Consider the following 22,382-nt stretch of genomic DNA (forward strand, 5'->3'; position numbering starts at 1 on the left):
ACCTTCTCCCATGGAAAGCTGACGTTTTTCTGACCAGCACCAATCGTTAGGGTTAAAGAGACGGCGGTTGCAGGCTGCAGATGACGGCCCTTGGAAACTCCTACTTAATGTCCTGGAAAGATCCTCTCCGTGTTCGCAACCAGAACTTTGGAGCAACCACAATAGACTCTCCCCCCGAAAGGTTTGACTTGAGATCCAGCAGCTGTTAGGCAGGGGTTAAATGGTCTATAGAGACCTTGGGCAAAGATGATTATAGTCATCAGAAGGTGCTAGTCCTTTTCCTGAATGTGTTAATTCCAGGCCGTAGTCAGGGCTGGCGCTTCCATTTAGGCAACCCAGGCAATCGCCTAGGGTGCCAGGATTATTGGGGGGCGGCATTTTGCCAGGGGGGTGGCAGGCAGCTCTGGTTGACCTGCTGCAGGCATGCCTGCAGAGGGTCCACTGGTCCTGCGGCTCTGGTGGACCTGCCGCAGGAGGCTCTGGTGGACCGGAGCCGCGGGACCAGCGGCAGATCCACCAGAGCCACGGGAGCAGCGCGCGGGGCGGCGAAATGGCCGTGCACCTAGGGCACCAAAAACACTGGAACCAGTCCTGGCTGTAGTGCCCTGAGACACAGCACTTCCTTGACCCTCGAGTAGCACTGCATTAACATTGTGGGCTAGTGGAGCGGATTCTCTAAAAGCAATAAGAAGCCATAGCGGTTTCTCTTTCAGACGGGCTGCTTTCCCCAGGGATCTCCTATCAGACTCTCAGCCACACCCGCTGCCCCCATCCCTTGAAGCATACATTATCCCCAACCGCAGAGGAGATGGAGCGGAAGAGACCTCCAGTTGAATGATTAGCAGCATGCAGCATGGGTGGGACTGTATAGTGGGAGGGTAGCTGATCCTGTGCCATCCATCAAGCTCCTCCACCAGAGCAGGCTCCTCCTCCCAGGAACGGGATGGGGCATGTGCTCTGCTGGTGGGAATCGGTGATAGAACCTGTGACCTTACACTGCTTGGTCCCAGGTTCAACTGAGGTCGATGCCCTTACTGATGGTTTGGTGGCCTCTTGTGTAATGTGAGTAGGACACTGGGAATGAGCTGAGAAACACCAGCTCAGCTCTTACATTTAGCACTCAGGGGTGCTGGCTCGTTGGAGAACGCCAGAGGGGAACGGACACTGGGGGGTGGGGGAGCTGCGTCTGAAGGGAGCTCCGCCCAAGGAAAGGTGCCAGGGCTTTTCCAGGGGGTGGCGAGAGGCCCTGCCTGCTGCTGCTGCTGGTCGCCTGCAGAGAAGCAGGAGACGCTGCTCTCCCAGGCTGGTGACCCAGTTTTTCCCCCCAGCACTGAAGCCACTTCACCTAAAGGCAGGTGCGATGCATCTGCACACGCCAGCAGAGGGAAGCGAGGGGGTGTGATTTGAAATCCACCGGCAGACCACCACGCAGGCCGGCGTGCAGACAGGTGATAGGTCGGATGCCCTTTGGCCAGGGGTGGCGAATGAAGGAGTTCTTTTGTGTATCAATACCAACGGCAGCTCCCTTGCCTGTGTGCCGTGATCCTACCCGAGCGCCGAGGCTGCTGGGGGGTGGGGGAGACTAACAGGAAATGAATCAATGGCACAGATATGGTCTCTGCAGAGTCCTGGAGGATACAGCAGGGAAACTAGTAAACGAGGGAATACCCCTGGCTGGCCTCCTGCTAGCCTGCTGAGGGGTATTTTCCCCTGGCCAAAACCTAGGATCAAAGGGTGCACCAAAATGCTAACGTGCCAGCCTAGGCTGACAGGCACAGAGAGAGACAGATGCTGCAGCAGGGACGTCTGCTGCCCCCAGCCCAGCGATGGAGGTGAGGAGAGCTCTCAAAAACGTGCAAGGAAAGACTGTATCGGTAAGACCCCATGTGTACAGGCCCTTTGCTCTGCACGCTGTGTACCTCGGGGGGGATAAAGAGGCTTTTGAGTCACTGCAATCAGCCACTGGCAAAGGCTCCCGGAGGAAAAGGCTCCCAGGTACCAGATCCAGCTGGGCCTATAGGGAAACAGGGCTGGAGGGGGAGGTGCGAGAGCCATTTCAGAAGTCATAGGACCTCACTGTGGGTGGGGTGCAGGAGGCCAGGCCTGGCACCTCAGGGGTGCACTTGAGAGGGGCTGAAAGGGGCATGTCTGGTAACTATGACCCCAGGTTATTACTCTGCCAATCTCAGGCATACACCCTGCCCCATAGCATCCACGGCACTCGCGAGGGCAGAGCCCAAGCTTCTCAGAGGTATTTAGGCTTCTAACTCCCATGGATTTTGGTGAAGCGCTGGAATGGGTGACCTAGGGAGGTGGTGGAATCTCCATCCGAGGTTTTTAAGGCCAGGCTTGACAAAGCCCTGGCTGGGATGATTTAGTTGGGGATTGGTCCTGCTTTGAGCAGGGGGTTGGACTAGATACCTCCTGAGGTCCCTTCCAACCTGATATTCTATGATCCTATGATTTCAATGGAAGTTAGAAGCCTGAATCCCTTTCAGGATCTGGGCCTTAATGGCCGCAGGGCCCAGCAGGGAACCTTCACGGCAGGTACAGAGCCTGGGCAGCTCCGTCCAGTTCCCCTCCACCTTTTCCTTCTGGTTGGCCCCGGCTGTGGCGAAGGGAAATGAGGAAACATCCAGCAGGGGCAGTGGGTCAGGAAGGGACAAAGCGGAGTGGAAGGGTGTAGCTAGCAGGGACATGGGGAAAGGGAAGGTGGAGAGGGTGGCCACACTGCCTTGTGGGGAGGACGGCTGCTATTAACGGTAGGAGACGGGGTTATGTGGAAACTTCGGGGGAGTGTAGGCGAAGTGTGTGCTTGGGGGTGAGGGGCAGGAGCCCTGGGAGGCACTTTGAGGGCCTGGTCAAACATCATGGCATTATGTTTACTCGCAGTATGTTATTTAGCCACCAGATGCCACTGTGAGCTGAAGCATTCCAGGCAGGGTGATGTCCCTGGTAAACACAGTGAGACCATGCTGGAAGTCAAGCCGCACAAGCAACTGTTTGTTTCTGTCTGTAATTGTAGCCGTTTTCTATACAAGACGTCACCCGTTTAAGAGGGACTATGGATCATGAATCATTACATCCCCGTGCACCCGCCCTCAGTCATCAAGCCCATGGCACCACGTTTCCACCTCGGAAGGGGAGAAGCAACTGAGGCAGGAGCAAACACAGTCACCATATAGATTTCCCTGTGCAAAAAGAACAGAGCATTTATTCCTGCACTCCCTTAAATTTTGAGATACAATTCCAGCGATCCACACCCCGAGCTGGCATTCCAAGCAACAGTATATTATATATAATTGATTCTTTTATCGCTTATAAAGCCATACAATGAACTGCAAAGAATCAGCCCTCTGTACAAAGGAGAGGAAAAACGGCTAGGGGAGGGGTGTAGTGCACATTCACACATGGACAATGAGTAACATAGGTCGCCTTTATACAAGTGACAAAGTTATGGGCACAAAGATGAAAAATATAAAGTATATTTCCATCGCTATAAATACACCGAACTGGGAAATTCGCTTTTTCCTCCTTTGTGTTTCATACATTTTTTTAAAACAAACTTGACATGATGCAAACTGAAGGCAAGTTATTTTAAACTGTTCGTTAACACTGATCAGCAAATACATTTGTAACATTCCCAAATCGACAACAGTGGCAACACAACAGCAAATGAAATATTGAAAAAAAAAAGTGATTTAAAAAAAAAAAACAAAAAAACAACCGAGTTAGCAAAACAAAAAATACCAGCCCACTTTGCTGCACGATTTTCCTGTCAGTTTGACTAGCAGGTTTTTAACAGCTGGATTATTTATGAGGCTGAGGGTTTGTTTAAATAATACTTTGCACCCCTGCAGTGCCTTTTAAAGGAAGCACTCCGGGTGCTTTCCAAACATTCACCTCAAGGATTGAGGATCTGCACCAGTAGAGCCAATGGGAGTTTTGCCCTTGATTTCAGTGAGCGCAAGATCAGCCCCAAACCCCGGTATGGGGGAAGGTGTTGTGTCCATATTGTAGATGGGAAAACAAAGACATGCAGATTCAGGTGACTCAGGATCCAAATTGACTGCTCTGACCTCTAGTTTGGGGCAGTTCATTTTTACGGGAGGAGGGAGGGGGCCGTGAGTCAGTGCCAAATGTGGCTCCATTATGTTGATGAATGGGGGGAAGGTATGAGGCTTGTGTTATGTTGACTTCTCTTGTTGTATGTGTGCAGTTCCTGTTTGCATTACCAGAGTTGGGAGCAGGGAAGGAACAGAGTAAAAAGACACCAACGAGTGCAGGGCAAATCTCTAAACTCATCTGGTTCCGATAAGTTCCCAACAGTTCAATTCCTTTGCCCAAGCCTTGGTAAGCTGAGAAACTGGACATGGGAACCTCACAAGAATGTGCTGGGTTCTGCAGGGAGAAGAGCTCCGGTCCCAGCCCCAGCCAGGAAAGAGGGCCGCATGGGAATGGGAGAAGAGGGCATGGATGCACTGGGGAAGGTTCTGAATTTACTGAAACTCAGAAACAGTTCAATTCCAGGAATGGACGCTGTCTTAAACTGATTCTGTTTTTATACCAACCTTCACCAGAGCTCCAGGAGAGATCCCAAAGCCTAGCTCAAGTGTTTTGATTCTGGGTTATTCAAGGCCGGTGTACTGATCAACGCCATGATGGCCAATGACGCGCCCTGGATAGAGCCAAAGTTGTCTGAAGTTTGGGGGGGTGTTGGTTAGCCAGGTGGTAAATAGGGAGCTAGGCACAATTTGGATCCCATGAAAGGACGTTCGTAGTGAGGGATGACAATGCACTCAGTGGATGCTTGTATATTTAAGATTCTGAATCTTAGGGAATGTCCAGACTACCCGCCTTATCAGCAGGTAGCTATCGATTTACTGGGGATTGATATATCGTCTCTCATCTAGACGCGATATATCGATCCCCAAACGCACTCCCGTCAGCTCCGAAACTCCACCAGAGCTTGCGACAGTAGCGGAGTCCACGGGGGAGCCGTGGCTGTCGATCCTGCTCCCGCGTCGACGGGAGGTAAGTCGAAATAAGATACGTCGACTTCAGCTGAATTCCTGAAGTTGCGTATCTCTCCTCCCTCCCCCCCACCACTGTAGACCAGGCCAAAGCTCGTCAATCAATGGGAAGACACCCCTTGACTTTAACAGCTTTTCGATCAGAAGCCCAGAGACATTCCAATTTCCCTTTCTGGGGGAGATGGGGAGGGAGTTTCTTGAGCAGTAAGATATGGAGGAGACATAAATAGCAGTTTGTTTGAAATGCCACCAGACACAAGCAACTACAGCATGTTGCTTGGTCTCCGGGGTTCTTTAAGGAAGAAGGGGTTTGAGAAGGGAAGGCCAGGAGAGGCGTGACGAGAATTGACTGACCTGCTGCTGTCATCACTCAGTCTGCGGCTAAAGAAATCAGGATATCTTGTGTCAACTATTTTAAGAGTCTCCGACTCTACTGGAATATAGAATTACATAAAATTAACATCAGCCGGGCGCTCCGGGAATCAGAGTTTACTAATGCACACAACAAAATCGCCAGCAAAGGGGTTCTTGGTGGGAAGGGGAAAAGAGCACATACAATCAATTTACAAAACAAAACAAAACTGGCTGGGAAAAGTGCATTTTAAAGGATATCTTTGGCAAGAATATATGCAGTTCCTTGTGCATGGAGTAGGTGTGAGTGTCTGCGTGTGTGTGAGAGATATAACATCTGCTGCTGAAAAAAACGGCAGTGTGATTATTAGGATACATCCGCTGGGATAAATTGCATCAACATCAATCTCAAATACTGTGACTGCATTTTTAAAACACAAAGAATCTTCTCAGACCCTTTAGGAAAGAAAAATATAAACCTTGGCCGGTGAAGCCAGGTTTTTGCCTAGCTTAGTAGTTTCACAGAGATCAGTGGAACTACTCCGATTTACACAAGCTGATGGTCTGGCTCGGGAAATCAGGGATGACAGAAAGAAGTTACCCATAAAATGCAACTATTTTTTTTTTCAAAAAAAGGTCTTAAATGGAAGCTGGAAAACGCTTGCCTATGTCACTTGCAAGATGATTAGCTTTGTGTTAAAAATATAATCAATGGTGATTTTAGCGTTAGAGATTCTGACAAAGTCTAAACCTTCTGTCTTCAGCTGGTGAGTTAGCAACGAGCCGTTGCCAGCCACAGCTGGAAGCAAGTGTTCTGTCATTATCGGGTATCTGCTGTGATCGTTTTATAGATGAGATTGCTCGATGCCTTAATATGGGTTCATTTTATGGGGAAAAAATATGCATTTAATGCTCAAGCCCCAATTCCCAGGGCAGGACAGCAGATTAAAACAAAAATAATAAAATTAGCTTTAGCTGTGAGAAAAATGAAGTCTGAAAAATAGAGACTTTCAAAAAATATACCTTTATATATTTAAATATCTATAAACACAGTGTTTGTCTAATCGGTTAATGGCAGGGTGAGACGGTTACAAGTGAGGGGTTCCTCTTGCCTGAATTTTGCAGAAGAAGGGCATTTCTTTTTAACAACTTAAAATAAAAAATATCTCAACATCCTATACAGCAGGGTGGGCTGGAACACGGGGCCCTGGCGGACGTCATAAAGTGACCACTCCCACCCCATCCCAGTACCGGTCGCCCAATACCTCCCTGACGCAAATCTAACCCTCATCCGGTATCCAGAAACGAAAGAGCCCTGCGCATGCTCACGCAGCTGTGGCCCTCGCACACACACACGCGCTCACACACATCCGCGCACGCCGCCAACCCTCATGTCACTTGGCAACGGTTTCAAACTCACACGCCTCACATGCTAACTTGCTCCAGGCGCTAGCAAATTTCCATGTTCAACAGGGAAAAGGGGTGGGGGATCAATCATACGCGCTGCTCCTTGGGGGGGCGGGGTCTAAAGGGGCACTGCGCTCTTTTGCCCATGTCACTGGTATAACCGAAATAAAACACATTCGCCTGTTACACTCTACTGTGAGTTATACGTACAGGAGTCTATATGTGGACAGGGTGGGGGGCCGTATATAATGGAGGAGATAAGATACACATAAAGCAATATGGCAAAAAATAAATATGTGTAAATTTAACCCTTTTTAAAAATTTGATTAGCTTACAGTATTTTTCAGTATATTTCATATATATATTATATATATCAGGACACTGTCTCTGTATGAGAGAGCAGAGTGCTCTGGGGGAATCCAGGTGGTTGCAATATTTTAGATGGTTTACAGATCTTGGGTGGTTTTTGGTTTTATTAACAGCCTGTATCACATAACCTTGCACTGAAATGTGGCACAAACAAGGAAAGGCCTCTCTCTCCTGCTTCCCCCATCCCCTAACACCTCTGACCATATCTGAGCAATTCAAGCTGCTTACTGCATTTTCCAAAAGCCCCAGAAAGATGCTTGGGAGATTGGCTGTCAATGCAAATTTTTAGGGTTCCCCAGAGCTGGGTGCAAACTGTAGATCCATGGAGATCTGGGTTTGGAATGCCCCCAGAACTGGGGAGTGTTTGGGCTTGGGGAGGCGGCAGGGCTGTTCATAGCTTGGGTCTCAGCTCTAGCTTGAACTAAGCATTAAAAAAAGAAAAATACACCCCTAAGATTTACCACACGGGAAGAACGCGTTGGCCCATCCAATCTGCTACACTGCCTCCTGGGATTGGCCAATATCAGCTCTGTCAGAGGAAGAAACCTGCATAATTTTACCTGGCTAACTACACAACCACTCCCCAGGGAGAAGGAGAAACATCTCTTAACTGCCTGGACTATCCTCTGGGAGCTCCTATCTCACCCGAGCTACACGGAGCCAGATACTAAAGACAGATCGCCCCACGGGACCCCGTGTGGAGTCAGGGAGAGGACAAGAGCCTTGTATCTGTGGGTAATGCATGGTTTTACCACACCATTTTGTTCCCTATGGAAAGGCCCAGGCAGACAGGAGATCATTGCAGGATTTGCAAGGCTGGGAACTTGGCCTAATCTATTCCCATTTGCAAGGCTGGTTGATCTCTCTTGTGAGTCAGCATCTCAGTGCAAGGTCTAGGGCCTATGGCCTCCTGAAGCCAAAGCAAAGCTTACGCCTCCTGGGTCGCTACTAAACTACAATACATTCAGCGCTCCAAGCCGCCACAGGGCAGAGCATCTGAGGACCAAATCCGGCCATGAGATCTCTTGGCTTTTGGATCAGCTGAGAGAATCCGGCAGAGCCAAAGCCGCCCACAGACTGCAGAGTCTTTTCTTCTAGTGGCCTCCAAAAATGCCTGAGTTTTCTTTATACTTATTTGCCTTTCGCGCAACCAAATGTCCATGCAATGAACAAATCACTTGTACGTCTACAGAAGGAGAAGAGACCAAGCTCGACCAGACCTGTGTCCGCTTCTAGTATGTTTGTCTTTAAGAGAACACGTGACAGTCTGCAGGCGAAAATACAGGGTAAAGGACAGGTACTGCAGACCCCATTGTATAGGCCAGAAGATCTTTCTGGTGAAGATGATCTTTGGAAAGCATGCTCCTGAATGCAGTTAGTGAAGGGCAAACTGGTATGCAACTCGGTGCGTGTATAAGAACTGCCTAGTGTTTATGCGTCACCACCGTCCTGTACTAGATGGAATCAGAACTGCGCACTTGTGTGTCATAGATCCTATACCGCTAACCAGTGCGTCCCCTTCCGCTCAAGTGGCCTAGGTTCTGCTGCCAGGAAATCCTGATGGGCTGTGGCGTGCAGCACAGAGACCAAAGGGAGTTGCTAGGGGGCTACAGGCTTTATATAAACCCCACTGCTGGGATGTACATGTATGACATCCCCACACACACTTCATATACACAGGAATTGCAGACCTCAGAGAAGGGAAGGTTAAAGGGTTATTGACCATCCTTTTTTTCCTGCCTGATCACTCGAGCACAGTGGTTTTCAACCTGTTTTCATTTGCGGACCCCTAAAAAATTTCAAATGGGGATGCAGACCCTTTTGGAAATCTTAGACATAGTCTGCAGGCCCCCACCCACCCCCGGGGTCTGCAAAGCACTGGTAGAAAACCACTGCTCCAGCACATAGGTCATAAGGCCAGAATGGACCACTGAGATCCAGTCTGACCTCCTGCATAACACAGGGCAGAGATCTGCCCAGAATTCATTCTTGCTTCAACCAAAGCAGATCTCTTAGCAAAACATATCATCTTGATTTAAAAATGGCCAGAGATGGAGAAAGCCCACCACTGCCCTTGGTAAGCTGTTCCAATGGGTAAGGCCCTGGGGAGGGGAGAGGGGGGGTCCTGCAGACCTGCCTTTTGTTCGATCGGTTAGCCACGGTTATTTAAAACAAACGACTGACATTTGCAAACAGAGTTGCTGGTTTTCAAATGGCAGGGCCGCGAATGTTCCCACTATGACCCAGGATGAATTCGCCACTTGAAACTCCCCGCCGGGATCCTGATCCAAAAGCCAACCCGGTTCCACTCCTCTGACTCCTGGCCGTTGCGCTGGTCACATTCCCTGCGATGGGAAACGCGCTGACATCGCTTCCTTTAGTTTTGCTTTGTGACAATTGGGTGAGGGTTTTTTTCTTCCACAATTCAGACCATTTCCCCCCAATTCACTTCCCTCTCCCACAATGCACTTCCTCGCGCTCCTTCTCGGATCAACTCCAAGTCCTTCTCCAAAATTCAAGGGCAAGAACTACCCGTGTCCAGCGGCTCATCTCTTCTGGCCGGAGCCAAGCATGACCCTTGACACGAAATTGACGATGGCAGTAGCCGGCTGGTCAGGATCCTGCTCGGCGAAGAGGTGACAAATGTTGTCCGTTGTGCTTCCCTGCTTCCTGGCTACGAAGCCAAAGAGCCTATTGGGTCAGAAAGAGAGAATGCGCATGAGAGAGCTGCCAGGAAGCAGTGACCATGAGACAACGGCATATCCGGCAACAGGATCGGGCTCATGGGGGCAAGAGAAGGGACGGGGCGGCCCACATCAGAACATCTGGCCCATCTGGATGACAAGCCGCTAAACCGCACCCCAACATTGCAGCCTACACGTGATCACCTGCTGGAGAGAACTGATGGCTGCTGCTCAGGATACGCAGCGCATGCTTTGCAGGGCAGTGGGGAACGCACCCTAGCTGGCTCGGCACATGCATCCTCAGGGCCCACTCTGCTTCCACTGGCGCTGATGGAGTTTTTCCTGCTGACTCACGGAGATCGGGCCTCAGCGGGAACATTTCCTTCCCTTCAGGCTGAGATGTTCAAAGCCACCTGAAGGCCTGGATGCACTACTCCCACTGGAATGAATGGGGAAGGGGGGTCTACATCGCAGCCCATGTGTCTGTCAATTCTTATGCAGGGCAGCAGGAGTCACGAGTAATCGGTGTGCAGAAGGTCAGCGACACCGCTGGCACAATTCAAATCCAATTCGGTTCAAACGGGGCCGGGGACATCATCCGGGAAGCGGCTATTGGGAAGGAGTAACACCCCTGTGCGGAAGTAGGCCGCAGAGCAACCTGCAGGTCCCCGCATCAATAGCTTCTTAAGCTACATGCTCCTAGGACACCGCGAAAGTGGGTCTGGGGTTGTGTGGCCCAGCCTGGACCCAGACCTGAACTTCCCCCAAGCCCTGGGTCTGGGGTTTTGCTTCGTGCATTGTAGCTGTCCGCAAAGGGACCAGAGTGGCCACCAGACTGCCAGTGCAACCGTGTGGATCACTGACCATGGATTCTCCTTTCCTTCTCCGTCCTCCAGCTTTGCCATCTCCACACCATACCCCTCAGCGCTGCTCATGCTCCTCTCTTCCCCTCCACCAGCCACTCTCTGCCAGGGCCTTTTGAGCACAGGACAAATCCCCAAAGCCCCAAGGGGAGCTGCAGCTGGCTACTTCCCTCTGAGGACACCATTCCTATGCGTTGGTGCCCACTGGGCCCATCGGCCCTTTCATGCCTGGGCGTGGCCTGTGCCAACCACCTGTCTGAGGGAGGCTGTGTTTAAAGGGGAAAAGGTGGGTGGCACGCCCTGATCCTAGCAGCTAGGCGGTGATGGGCACGCTCTGCTTGGCAAGACCCTTGGGCTTTTTTAAACGTGACTATTCCCTGAATACCTGCAAAATAATCACATCCAGATGCTTCAAAGGACAGGAATATTTATTCCCCTGTGGCCACGCCAGACAAGCATTGTCCTGGGTGCATGCTGCACATTCAGAACCCCTCCTGGGGGCCGGCCGGGCATTTCTACATGGCAATTCATCTCCCCAGACATGGAAGGGGAACGGCAGGTTTGTTAGTCTCGGAGGAGACAAGGGGCGGGAGGAGCCGGGGGATTGTCCGGCTCCGTTAAAATCTCCCTCTCCCTGTACAAACAAAATATCCTTTTTAATTCGAACGTTAAAAGCCAGGTTATAAATACGGGATTGGAGAGGAACAGAATGTTAGCCAGCTCCCTGCCAGGTCATTTCTAATTAGAGAGCGAAAAATCCCGACAGCTGGGGATACTAATTAAAAGCCCTTGGCTAACACAATGACTAAAATTAGTGGGCCTGGGCTCACTCGAATGGGGTTCAGCTGGCAGCTCCGTCCTCCTGTGGGTGACGTAGAGCAACGGATCCACACGGCTGCCCCTTCCCACTGCCCTCGTTCACTTGGGGACGTGTGTCGCTGGCCAGGCCTGGAGGAGGAGAGGAGTCTACATACTCCTGACCGTGGGGCTACCTGCAGACCTGCCATTAACACTGATGGGACCGGTCAGGGACTGCACTGTCTAGCCAGGGGGACACACGCCAACAGGACCCCACACCTCGGGGCATGTCCCGCTGGCCCCGCCACAGGGAAATGGTCTCTTCCTGCAGCCTTTGTTTTTGTTGTGGGTTATTACAGTCTCAGGCTGCAGCGGGAAATGTTTCCCAGCCGCGACAGGCAGCATCCAGCTCTCACAGCAGAACAGGCAAACGCTGTAAGAACCAGATGTGGGCGCACCTGCCCACTGGGGGACAATGACACTGCCAGAGGGGGTACCGACGAGTCGGCAGGTGCCCTGCCCCACCGGAGCACCATAGAGAACAAATTGAGCATGGGAGTCAAAAACGTCCTGTCATCATAGGCGCCAACTTTCTCTATGGTGCTCGCACGCCCCCGCCCCTGGCGCCACCCCAACTCCACTCTTTCTCTGCTCCTGGCCCCGCCCCCATGCCAACCCCTTCCCCAAATCCCCACCCCAGCCCCACCTCTTCCCCCAGCACACTGCATTCCCCCTCTACCCCCTCCCTCCCTGCCCCAGGAAAAGCTGTTTCACGGGGCAAGTGCTGGGAGGGAGGGGGGAGAAGCAGGACGCAGTGGTGCGCTTGCAGTGGAGGCGAGCTGGAGCAGGGGGGCTGGGCAGGGCCAAGGGGAGCTAGCTGCCAGTGGGTGCTCAGCACCCACTAATTTTTCTCCATGGGTGCTCCAGCCCTGGAGCACCCACAGAGTCGGCTCCTATGCCTGTCACACCTTCCAACAGCTGCTTCTGCCCTGCTCACCAAGGCCAGAGACAGGAGCCGCTAGCATGCACCAGACATGTGACCTGAAGGACAGAGCAAACTGTGATGTGTGCCCATTGACACACCCCGTCGGGACGGCTGATTTCTTTGACAGAAGAGGCTTGGAGAAGCATCTACGCTTGGCAGGGATTGATCTGGTCCGGTTTGCCTGTCTGGAGCATTCACTCAGCGGGTGGCTTGCAGGGCCAGCTCAAAACACGAACACAAGCCAACAGTCAGAATGAGAACAGCAGCAAAGAATTCGGTAAGTGGCACTTACTTTGCGGGACCTCCGCCGTCTGATTTAGTCCATCTGCCAGGAGAAAAACAACCCCAGGGAATTACTGCTCTTCTCACCAAGCACAATGGTACCAAACTCATCTGCTAGCATCACCGTTTCAGGCCAAGCACTAGCTGCAAAGTTGCTGCCCAGGCCTGATTTCAGGAGCTCTGAATGAGGCCATGGGGGACTGGGGAAACCTCAGAAAATAAGGCGGTACAGCCCAGATCCTCAAAGGTATTTAGGCACCTAATTCCCCTGAACATAAAGTCCTCTAGTCCATTGACATCTTGGAACTAGATATGAGCCTGTTTCTAAGATCTGCTTCTATGGACTGAACCTCCTACAAGCGCCCCCAAGCCCACGGGCAAACGCCCGCACCCAAGCGATCTCCTTTGCAGCATTGTTTTGCTCAGAACCTGACTCTTTTAAGCAGACACCCCAAGCAGGCTCCATCTGACTCCTCGGTTCCCCACTGAGAATGGATCCCTTGCCCAGGAGCGAAGGCCAGCTGCTACAAAGATCATGCTCTGCAGATAACATGCTGCCTGAGTTAGGCGCATCGTGCCTAGCTGCAATATCTGGCCATGACCATATCCTGCAGGGCCCTCAACAGCATCCTAGGGTGGAAACGGGCTTGGATACTTAACTCTAGCATTTCCCGCTCGCGAGCACCAATTGATGGTTGGGAAGGAATGTTCATAGGTTTTAAAGCCGGAAGGGCCCATTACTTTCATCTGGCCTGGCTTCTGCCATTGCAAGGCCAGAAAACCTCCATCAGGGATCCTGCATCCAGCCCAGAACTGGGCGAGAGCAAGAGAGACATCCAGTCTTCACTTAAAAACGCCAAGTGGTGGAGAATCCACTGCGTGGCTACGGATTTCCCTCCGAGAGATATCGCCAGAGACCCGAGAGCAGGGGGATGTGGCCTTTCTTGGCAGCACAGAGCAGGAATGACCCTTTACAGCCAGCTAGCACTGACAGATTGCCCCGCCGCTGCTCATTCTCCCAGGGATTGGTGGCCCCTCCCTTGCAGGCTGCCAGCTGCCTTTGGATTTCAATGGCTCAAGCCTTTTTCCTCCTCAAAAACAAGCTGGGTGTGGTTAGCGAAGGCGTTGACCCGCACACAGACCCAAGGGAGAGGGATGCTCTCTCCAGCCCCACTCCCACACAGGGACCTCTGGCGACGGCACTTACTTTCGTTCCTGGGGGTCCAGGTCGCAGTAGGTGACGGTGCTGAGGGGATAATGTCGTCTGAAGAACAATCTGAAACACAAGCAGAGGTCACGGTGAGCGTGTAAGATCAGCCCCTAGGCTCTGCATCCCGCATGGAGCCCTGCCCCGCCAGCTCTTCTCCCGCTATGTTTGCATCCTCCTGTCACGAGGTGGCGTTAACAGGAGATTGCATCCTCACACAGCTGGGCAATCCTAGCAGGTGTGGAGACAACGGCGCCGGGTGAATGCATGATGCGGTGACTTTGTCTTGCTGTACCTGAAATAGGGACAGGGGCAAGGAGCCTTTCATTGTCCTGTTCGCTGACAGCAAGAGGTGGGTCAGACCAGAGCAAACTGGGCCCGTCCTGGGAGCATCCATGTACATGATGATCCTTCCAAGAGTCTGCTCCCCAGGCAGCATTCTCTGCATGCCAAGCACTCGCTTCCCCAGTGCATGCACCCTTCCCAGCAGCATGGGTGAGAGCAGCCAGGACTGGGAATCAAATCATCCATTTCCCACAGCAATACCCCACCTGCCACCATGACAGGGCCAGTACAGCCCGGGCCTTTGTAAAAGACGAATCACTCCAAACTCTCCCTTCAATATACCATACAAATAAAGACAGCTGGACCCAAACCAAAGTCCAGCGACTCTCCTGGGATGGGAACTGAAATCAAGTCTGGATCGGACTCCGTTTCTCATGTAAATGAGACTCCAGTCAGATCTGTCTCTGTCTGTTCAGACACAGAAACCCCGTTTGCCTCAAAAATGCTCCTGAGAGTTGTGGTTAAATGGCCACAGCCACTGTATCACAACAGCAGTCCAGCTGACCCCCCCACTGCAGGAATCTATGGTACTTCCCTGACCCCCTGCTACCAGGGTATCTGAATGTCTCATGAGTTCCAGTGCATTTATCCTCTTACACCCTTGGGAGGTGGGACTGCGCACCCACCCCCACTGTACCCAGTGGGAGCTGAGACACCGAGAGGAACTGACTTGCCCCAGGTCACATACAGAGCCGGGAATTGAACCTGGGTTTCCCAACTCCCTGACTTGCACCCTAACCATTGGGCAGTGCTTCCCCCCCTAGGCCTCAGCTCCTTCCAAGATCCTGCCTATTCGTCACAGGCCTCCGGTCTGGCCCTCTCCTGACAACCATTTCTGGGGGCTCTTCCAGTGTGACACCAACGTCATCACGGATTGACGTTTGCAGAACCTTCCAGGTTCAGAGGGCAAATTCCTGCGGGGGTGGCCAGCTGCCGCCCTACTTGTTTACCCAGCCCCACCGCAGCTCGTTCCATGGTGACGTGTCTGTGCTCGATGCCTGGGCATCCCAGCACGACATGGTCCCCGAGGGAGCTGGGCCCAGGCAGGGCTCTTACTTTCTCTGGTTGTCCGTCAAGGTGATTCCCTGCACGGAGACTTTGAAGTGCACGATGGTGGCGGCAGGCGTGGGTGCCAGGGCCAGTGTCTCGCTGATGGCTTTGGCGATGGCCTGCGGGCCCGTCAGCGACTCCATCTCCACTGAGTTGATGAAGAGCACGTTACAGGCTGGAAGGGAAACAGTGGGCATGAGGGGACAGGGTGCAAATGGCACTGGGTTACCTGCCCCGATGGGCCCCCAGGCCCCACGCGGGGGCCAACTCACGCTTGGCTATTGTCCTCCACCTCAGGAGGTGAGCTCCGGCAGGGGAGCTGGAGAGGGGGCAGAGTGTCGGCTCTCTTGTCTCAAGACCCACCCCCTCTTCCAGTCCCCAGCTCAGATCATGAGGGAAGGGAAGGTTTGTGGCTTGGTGCCTGGTTGAGCATGTCACAAACCCTAAAACACTGGCTCTCGGCAGCGCCCAGGGCTGGACAAGAAAGCAGGGGGCTGTGGGTCAAGACGGAGGGGCACGGCAGAGCTCTCTGCTTGGGAATCTGCCGCTAAGGTGGCAGCAGGCTGTGAGTCAAATCAAGGGGCACGGCAGAGCCGGGGGTGGCAGCTTAGGATGGGCTGAGGGTCAGGACGGAGGCAGAGCTATGGGGGGGACCCAGGCTGGGGCATCAGCAGAGCCATGTCTGGGGGGAACCCAGGACCGGAACAGCAGGGGGGGCTACGAGCTGGGATCAAGAGGCCTCAGAAGAGCTGAGTGTGTGTCCGCGGGGAGCCCGGAACAGGAATAGCAGGGGTGGCTGCAGGTCAGGCTTGAGGGTCAGCAACAGAATTCTTTATACAAAGCCCCGGGGCCAAGCAGCCCCAGACTTTGCAGGAGATTTGAAATCAAGCTCTGGATCCCTGTGCCGGGGCATGGCCCATCTCTAACGATGAGAAGCAGCTTTTTGGAACCGCTTCTCAGTCATTCCTGGAGCCTCACAGCCCCACCTGGAGGGGAAACAGCCTCATCCCCCAGGCACTGAGGCACAGAGAGGGGAAGCTACATGGCCAGGCTGCAGCACCACTGGGAGCAGAACCCAGGAGCCCTGGTTCCCCGTGCCCTGATTTAACTATTAGATCATGTTCCTTCACCGAGCCAGGAGGAGAACCCAGGAGTCCTGGCTCCCAGACCACCCTCCCACCCTGTATATTTGAACATTGCCTACGTTCAGCGCAATGTTGAGGAAGCCAAACCCTGGCTATGCAATTCCAGCATGGCGCCTGCTGCCCTTCCAATGGGGGAGGGGGAGGACGGGTTTCCAAGCCCTCCCTATCTCTGAATCTTTCTTAACCTAAACTAACGCCTGTGAGCTGCCTCATCGGTGCAGCCGCAGGGGCCAGCGTGGCCTGGGGGCTGTCCGGTTGGAATCCAGGGCTCCCCCAGGGGCTCTAAGCGCCCTCGCTCTGCTTCTGAAGCCTACATCTCCGAGGGCGAGCAAAGTGCGCCAAGGTCACACGGCGGGTAAAATGAAGGAGGCAGCAGAGGCGGACAACTGCCGAAAGGTGTCCCGATGCAGGCGAAGCTCCCTCCCGCGTGCACATCACGCCTGCAACCTTCCCTGTCACGTCGCAGCCACTCACCAGCTCCTTGCTTGAGCAGGTCTGTTGCTGAGTTGGCGGCTGAGGCTGCCTCTTTCGTTTTGTCTGTGGGATCTAAAAAAAAAAGGGAAACGGAAGGACAGTGACTCCTCCCCGACTGGCGATCTGGGAATACGCGCCGCAGGGGACAGGCTGGGGCTCCAGCGACTCACTCCTGCAGTGGGGATCTGCAGAGGCGACGGTGTGATGGAGGAACAATGTCACCAAGGAGCCGCACGCACTGGGCGTGTCTCCACGGGACTCTCGATCGGATGCCCTCTCAGTCTAAGTCATTACGTCATGGTTAGGGTGTGGCTCAGAACTTTCCCATGGGCTGGGGGAGTTTGGATCTGGGGGCTGAGGGACCTGATCTCAAAGCGAGGTTGTAAGCGCTTTCTGTTCTGGGTTTGTACAGAACCAAGAACAATGGGATCCTGGTCATAGACTCATAGAGGCAGAGACCCATAGGGTTGGGGGGGGCTAACTCCCTGCCAAGACGCAGGATTTGTTCTGTCTTAACCATCAATCCATCACCCTAGGGCCTAGGAGCTGCAGTCCTGGACCAGGACTCCTCCTAGGCCCCATGGTAACACAAATACTAATGAGATGGACGGGTCCTGAACAGATTACTTGACACACCTGGCTTCTGCCAGGGGACTGCTGAGCTTGGGTCCTGGCAGAGAAGTAAAGAAGGAACTGAATCCGGAACATCTCCGGGGTAAGACAGTGGGATCTTGGGGGGACACAAGCTGGGATCTTATAAAGCTTTCCAGTCCCGCCCTTCAGTGCTGAGCAGGGTCAAAAATCCATCCAGCCCCAGCCCCAGCCCCGGTGCATCCCCCATGCCCCCTACCTCGGTCGGGAATGACCAGCTTGCAGGGCAAGGCCAGTGGGATGATGGAGTGCTGGTACACCAGAGCCGATAGGCATCCTGGGGAGAGAGCCCGACAGGAACACAGTCAGTGTGAGCGCTGAGGCTGGGGCATTGGCACAGCCTGCATTAGACCGGGGACACTTCTCCCCACATCAGCTAATGAGCCACCCACTAGGGTCTCCACCTGCTCGCTTTGGCCCAGGATCCCCTTAGTCCTGAGTAGCTCCGGTGACTTCACTGGCACTGCTTGAGTAAGGGGGATGCTCAGGGAAGCAGACCAGCTCTGTGTTTTCCAGTGTCTCCCACCTCCCCATGTCCTGGAGTTCACTGTTGTTCCTTGTTCTCCTGCCTTTCGGTAGGAGCCCCGCCCAGGGCAAGACCAGGGAAGGATAAATCCAGCCCCGTCTCAGAGCTGATGTCCCTCGTCTCCTCAAACGCAGCTGTGACATTTCCATGGGTGGATGAGGGTCATCAGCTTTCTGGGTTAGAGTCACTGGACCCTGAACATCACCCCTCTCGGCCCTAGTTTACAGGGGGTCAGTCTCTCCAGCCCTGTCCTGAGTCCAAGCAGCAGCTGGAGCCTATCAGTGACTGTGGCTCTCCTTGGGTCCAGAGAGGGGTCATACAAACATCTTGCACTGGCAGCGCACAGCAATCTCATCTCCAGAGCCCCAGGAGCCAGCACCTTTCCCTAGCCATCAGCAAACTCTCCTCTCTCCTGTGCAAAGGGGACAAGGGAAACCCACGAGCAAGGCCAATACACGGGCCTTGTAAACAGCCAGGAGATGTTGGCATTCAAACCCAGCTCTGAGACGGGGGTGGGGTTCCATGGAGTGTGGGGGATAAGGGGATGGCCTGGTCTTTTCCCTGCCCTCTTTCAACCCCAGAGAGATGGAGAATTTCCTGTGTTCCCCAGGGCACAGGGATTGGGACTGTCTCTGGCTTTGCAAAGGCTCCAGGTACCCTCCCTTCGCACACCAGGTCTAGCGTGTCTCACATTCCTAGCACAGAGAATGGCTAATGCATCCTTCCCACACACCTGTGAGGTGAGGCCTTGTTATCAGCCCCTTCTTCCAGATGGGGAAACTGAGGCACAGAAATATTAAGTGAGGCAGGCAAGGTGAAACAAGGAGTCAGTGGCGGAGCGCAAGTCAATGAGCTCTGCCAGCTCACACCCATTGACGATCTGCCCCATTAACACAACAGCCTGAAGCTAGGGAACCAGACCCCCCTAGTGAAACTGATCATAAGCAGAGAGTGACACTGACCTGACTACTTTTGGTGCCTGAACTGAGTACAAAAAATGTAAAGAGCCTCAGAACTGACAGAGGAGCTAGATTTATGACCGTGCTTTCAGATTTAATCAGCAGCAGTGTTTGTATCGCTACACAGAAGGGAACCGTTATTAACACAGTGGCACCTCAGACTTACAGACCCCTTGGGAACGGAGATTGTTTGTAACGCTGAAACGTTCGTAACTCTACAAAACATTGTGGTGGTTCTTTCAAATGTTTACTACTGAACGTCGACAATACAGCTTTGAAACTTTACTGCGCAGAAGAAAAAGGCTGCTTTCCCTTGATTTTTTTAGTAGTTTACATTTAACACAGCACTGTACTGTATTTTTTTCCCTCTCTGCTGCTGCCTGATTGCGTACTTCCAGTTCCAAATGAGGCGTGTGGTTGGGTTGGTAACTCTGAGGTTCTACTGTACATCGGATTTTCCTCCAGCTCCTTTTGATCTAAAAGGGAATGTTTGCACACCCCAAGCACAGAGGATAGGGCTGCCAACCCTCTAGGATTTAAGGCTTAACCTTGAATTAAAGATTACATCATGTGATGAAACCTCCGGGAAACTCCTGGCTAGCTTGTGTCTGTGTTTGGAGGAGGGGTGTGTGTGTGTCTGTGTCAGTGTCCGGGAGATGCTTTTGGGCCTCTGTTCCAAATGCCCACAGGAGACCCTAAATCCAGTCATGCCTATGGCGATTCCTATCAATACCGCTTAATTCCCACAAGGGGGCATCGCTGCCACAGGGCACTGAACGGTCCAGGAGAGGTTCGTTGCCACTTACCAAAGTTGGGCTCGTTGGGACATCCTTTTAGCTTCACCCCCCGCGGGCTGGTCTCGATCAGGAAATGCCTCACCAGCTCATTGGTTATATCTCCTGGCAGGAGAGAGGACGACATCACTCCAGGCTCCCAGCCCCTCCTGAAACCAACCTCCTTGTGTCCCCCAGGACAGTGGGCTCTGGAGAACATCCCTCCTGCCCGCCCCACCCCTCAGTGCCCGCTGGATGATCCAGGCCCCAGGCTCTGGGGAGCGAGAGCAGAGCCCACGTGCCCTGTGCTGTGGTTTGCTTTCCCCGTAGGCGAGCAGGCTGGTTCCAGAGCGAGTAGAGCTCCGGAGAAATCCCAGCTGGTGCAGCTTGGCCGGAAAGAGAGTCAGCAGCCATCTGGGGGCCTCCTTTCAAATCCCCACCACAGGCTGCATAGATTAATAGACTCTAGGACTGGAAGGGACCTCGAGAGGTCATCGAGTCCAGTCCCCTGTCCTCATGGCATGAACAAGGCAGGTTCTGAGCTCCAGGCCCCAGGGGTGTATGTCTGGGATGACTCCACTGGGGTCACTCCAGTTTGCACTGGGGTAGGTGGGAGGGGAGCCCGGCCCATAGAACACTATTCTAGACAGGAAGGCTACAGCCCAGGGGGCGCTTGGGACCAGACACTTAATCCCTAGTGTAGGGTGACCCGATGTCCCCATTTTATAGGGTCAGTCCTGAAATTTGGGCTTAGGTGCCTATTACCCCCCACCCCCGTCCCAATTTTTCATACTTTCTACCTAGTCACCCCACCCCAGTGCAGAGAGGGCAGCAGCAGAGAGAAGGGTGACCATGCCAACCAGGGCACAGAGACACGCTCGGCTGGCAACCCTCGGCCTGGATCTAGGCTCACTGGAAAGGCTCCCACAGGCTTCAGCTCAGGCTGGCTGAGAGTTAAACGCTCTGCAAACCAGGCAGGCTCCTGCTGCCTCAGCACATACCCAGCTGCGATCCGCTGCCCCAAGCTGCCCCGTGCTCAGTCAGCGGAACAATGGAGGGGAAGTGCCGTGTGCTCCCTGGGGCTGGCACGCGGGGGCAGGCAACAATACCTTTCTTGTTCTGCTGCAGGATGGTGGGAGGCGGAGAGGCCACTTTCATGGCCAGCCCGTAGGCTCCCCGGAAGGAGTGGCTGTCTCGGATAATGAAGGCTCCGGGCTCCCTGTCCTTCAGTAGTGTGATGGCTGGGAAGGGAGAGGAGCGCAGGAGTCATGACGTGCAGTGAGACACCTATCGCACCTCCGAGCTGGGAGCAGTTGCCTCAGGAAAGGCAGAATGCTACACTGGGCGAGTTATGCAGTGTAGCTGTAGCCATGTTGGTCTCAGGACATGAGAGACACAAGATGAGGGAGGTAATCTCTTTTAGTGGACCAACCACAACCCAGACTCAAGGGGGACCCAATCCTGGAAAAAAAAAAAAAAAAAGCTTTCCCAAACCCCCACTTCTGAGCTTCAAACAACCCTCCAACCTCTCCACACTCATTATCAGAAGAAAGCGCTCCACAGACCAGGGCACACCAACTCAAATGGCACCAAACTTCGCCAGAACAGCAGATACAAAACCCACAGCCATAAAACTGATTGACGTCCCCCATAATATGCCTTTCAAGATCCATGGGTCCCACATGTGCTACACCTCACCCAATAACAACGTGGGTGAAACCAGAGAATCACCGTGCTCTCGAATGAACTCGCACAGGAAAATGATAAAAGACCAAGCCACCCTATCACCTGCAGGAGAAGACTTTTCACAAAGCGATCACTCTAGAACTGATCTCACCTTCCTCGAAGGAAACCCGCACAACGCTTTTAAAAGACAAGCCTGCGATCTTCAGTTCATAACTCTGCTAGCCACTAAAAACCACGGACTGACAAGAGATGCTGGATTTGGGGTTTATTACAACCATCCAAAATCCACTATCCCCACCTTTTATGTCCTATGACTGCAGGGGTGTTAACGGGCCACTCTGCCTTGAACGGTTCCTTACAATATGTGCTGACTACTTGTTTCACCTTGCCTTTAGCTGTGACACTGGGAGTACCTTTCCCTGCCTGGCTTGAAAGCTTGTCTCTCTCTAACAGAAGTCAACCCAATAAAAAAGATCACCTCCCCCACCTTCTCTCTACAATGGGCGAGGCATAGACGTGGGAGCCAGGTGCTGCTGGGCTCAAATCCGTCCTCTCTTTTGGACATGTCACTTGATTTCTCAGGCACGGCTGCCAAACATTAAGCATTCCCCTCCCCGCAGCCCTCTCTGTAGTAAGTGGCGACCATCACCATAGTGTCTTGGCACCTGCAGAGGTGTTCTTATTTATTATTGATATTTACTTTAGTACCTGCGTCCTGGCCAGTGCGCATGGTGCGGTACATACAGAACAAAAATTCGGCTCCTGCTTCCAAGCCAGCCATAAGACAAGAGACA

The 22,382-nt window shown here is 53.1% G+C and overlaps 1 protein-coding gene across 11 annotated transcripts in view; it reads right to left on the reverse strand.

The window, feature by feature from the left end:
* Window positions 1-3,174: 3,174 nt before the first annotated feature.
* Window positions 3,175-22,382, reverse strand: part of TNS1 (tensin 1) — a 280,050-nt gene continuing 260,842 nt past the window's right edge. For 8 of the 11 annotated variants that reach the window (XM_050916922.1, XM_050916923.1, XM_050916928.1 and 5 more), the window contains 8 exons: window positions 21,012-21,143; window positions 19,936-20,028; window positions 17,844-17,921; window positions 16,994-17,065; window positions 15,381-15,549; window positions 13,980-14,048; window positions 12,783-12,815; window positions 3,419-9,851 (listed from right to left, as the gene is read on the reverse strand). In XM_050916922.1, the coding sequence (XP_050772879.1) occupies window positions 9,707-9,851; window positions 12,783-12,815; window positions 13,980-14,048; window positions 15,381-15,549; window positions 16,994-17,065; window positions 17,844-17,921; window positions 19,936-20,028; window positions 21,012-21,143 (791 nt within the window). In that variant the 3' untranslated portion in view covers window positions 3,419-9,706. Of the gene's footprint in view, window positions 9,852-12,782; window positions 12,816-13,979; window positions 14,049-15,380; window positions 15,550-16,993; window positions 17,066-17,843; window positions 17,922-19,935; window positions 20,029-21,011; window positions 21,144-22,382 lie in introns of all 11 variants that reach the window. The other 3 variants (XM_050916920.1, XM_050916918.1, XM_050916921.1) reach the window with 1 other exon arrangement.

Source organism: Gopherus flavomarginatus, chromosome 10, assembly GCF_025201925.1.
Source record: "Gopherus flavomarginatus isolate rGopFla2 chromosome 10, rGopFla2.mat.asm, whole genome shotgun sequence".
NCBI lineage: Eukaryota > Metazoa > Chordata > Testudines > Testudinidae > Gopherus > Gopherus flavomarginatus.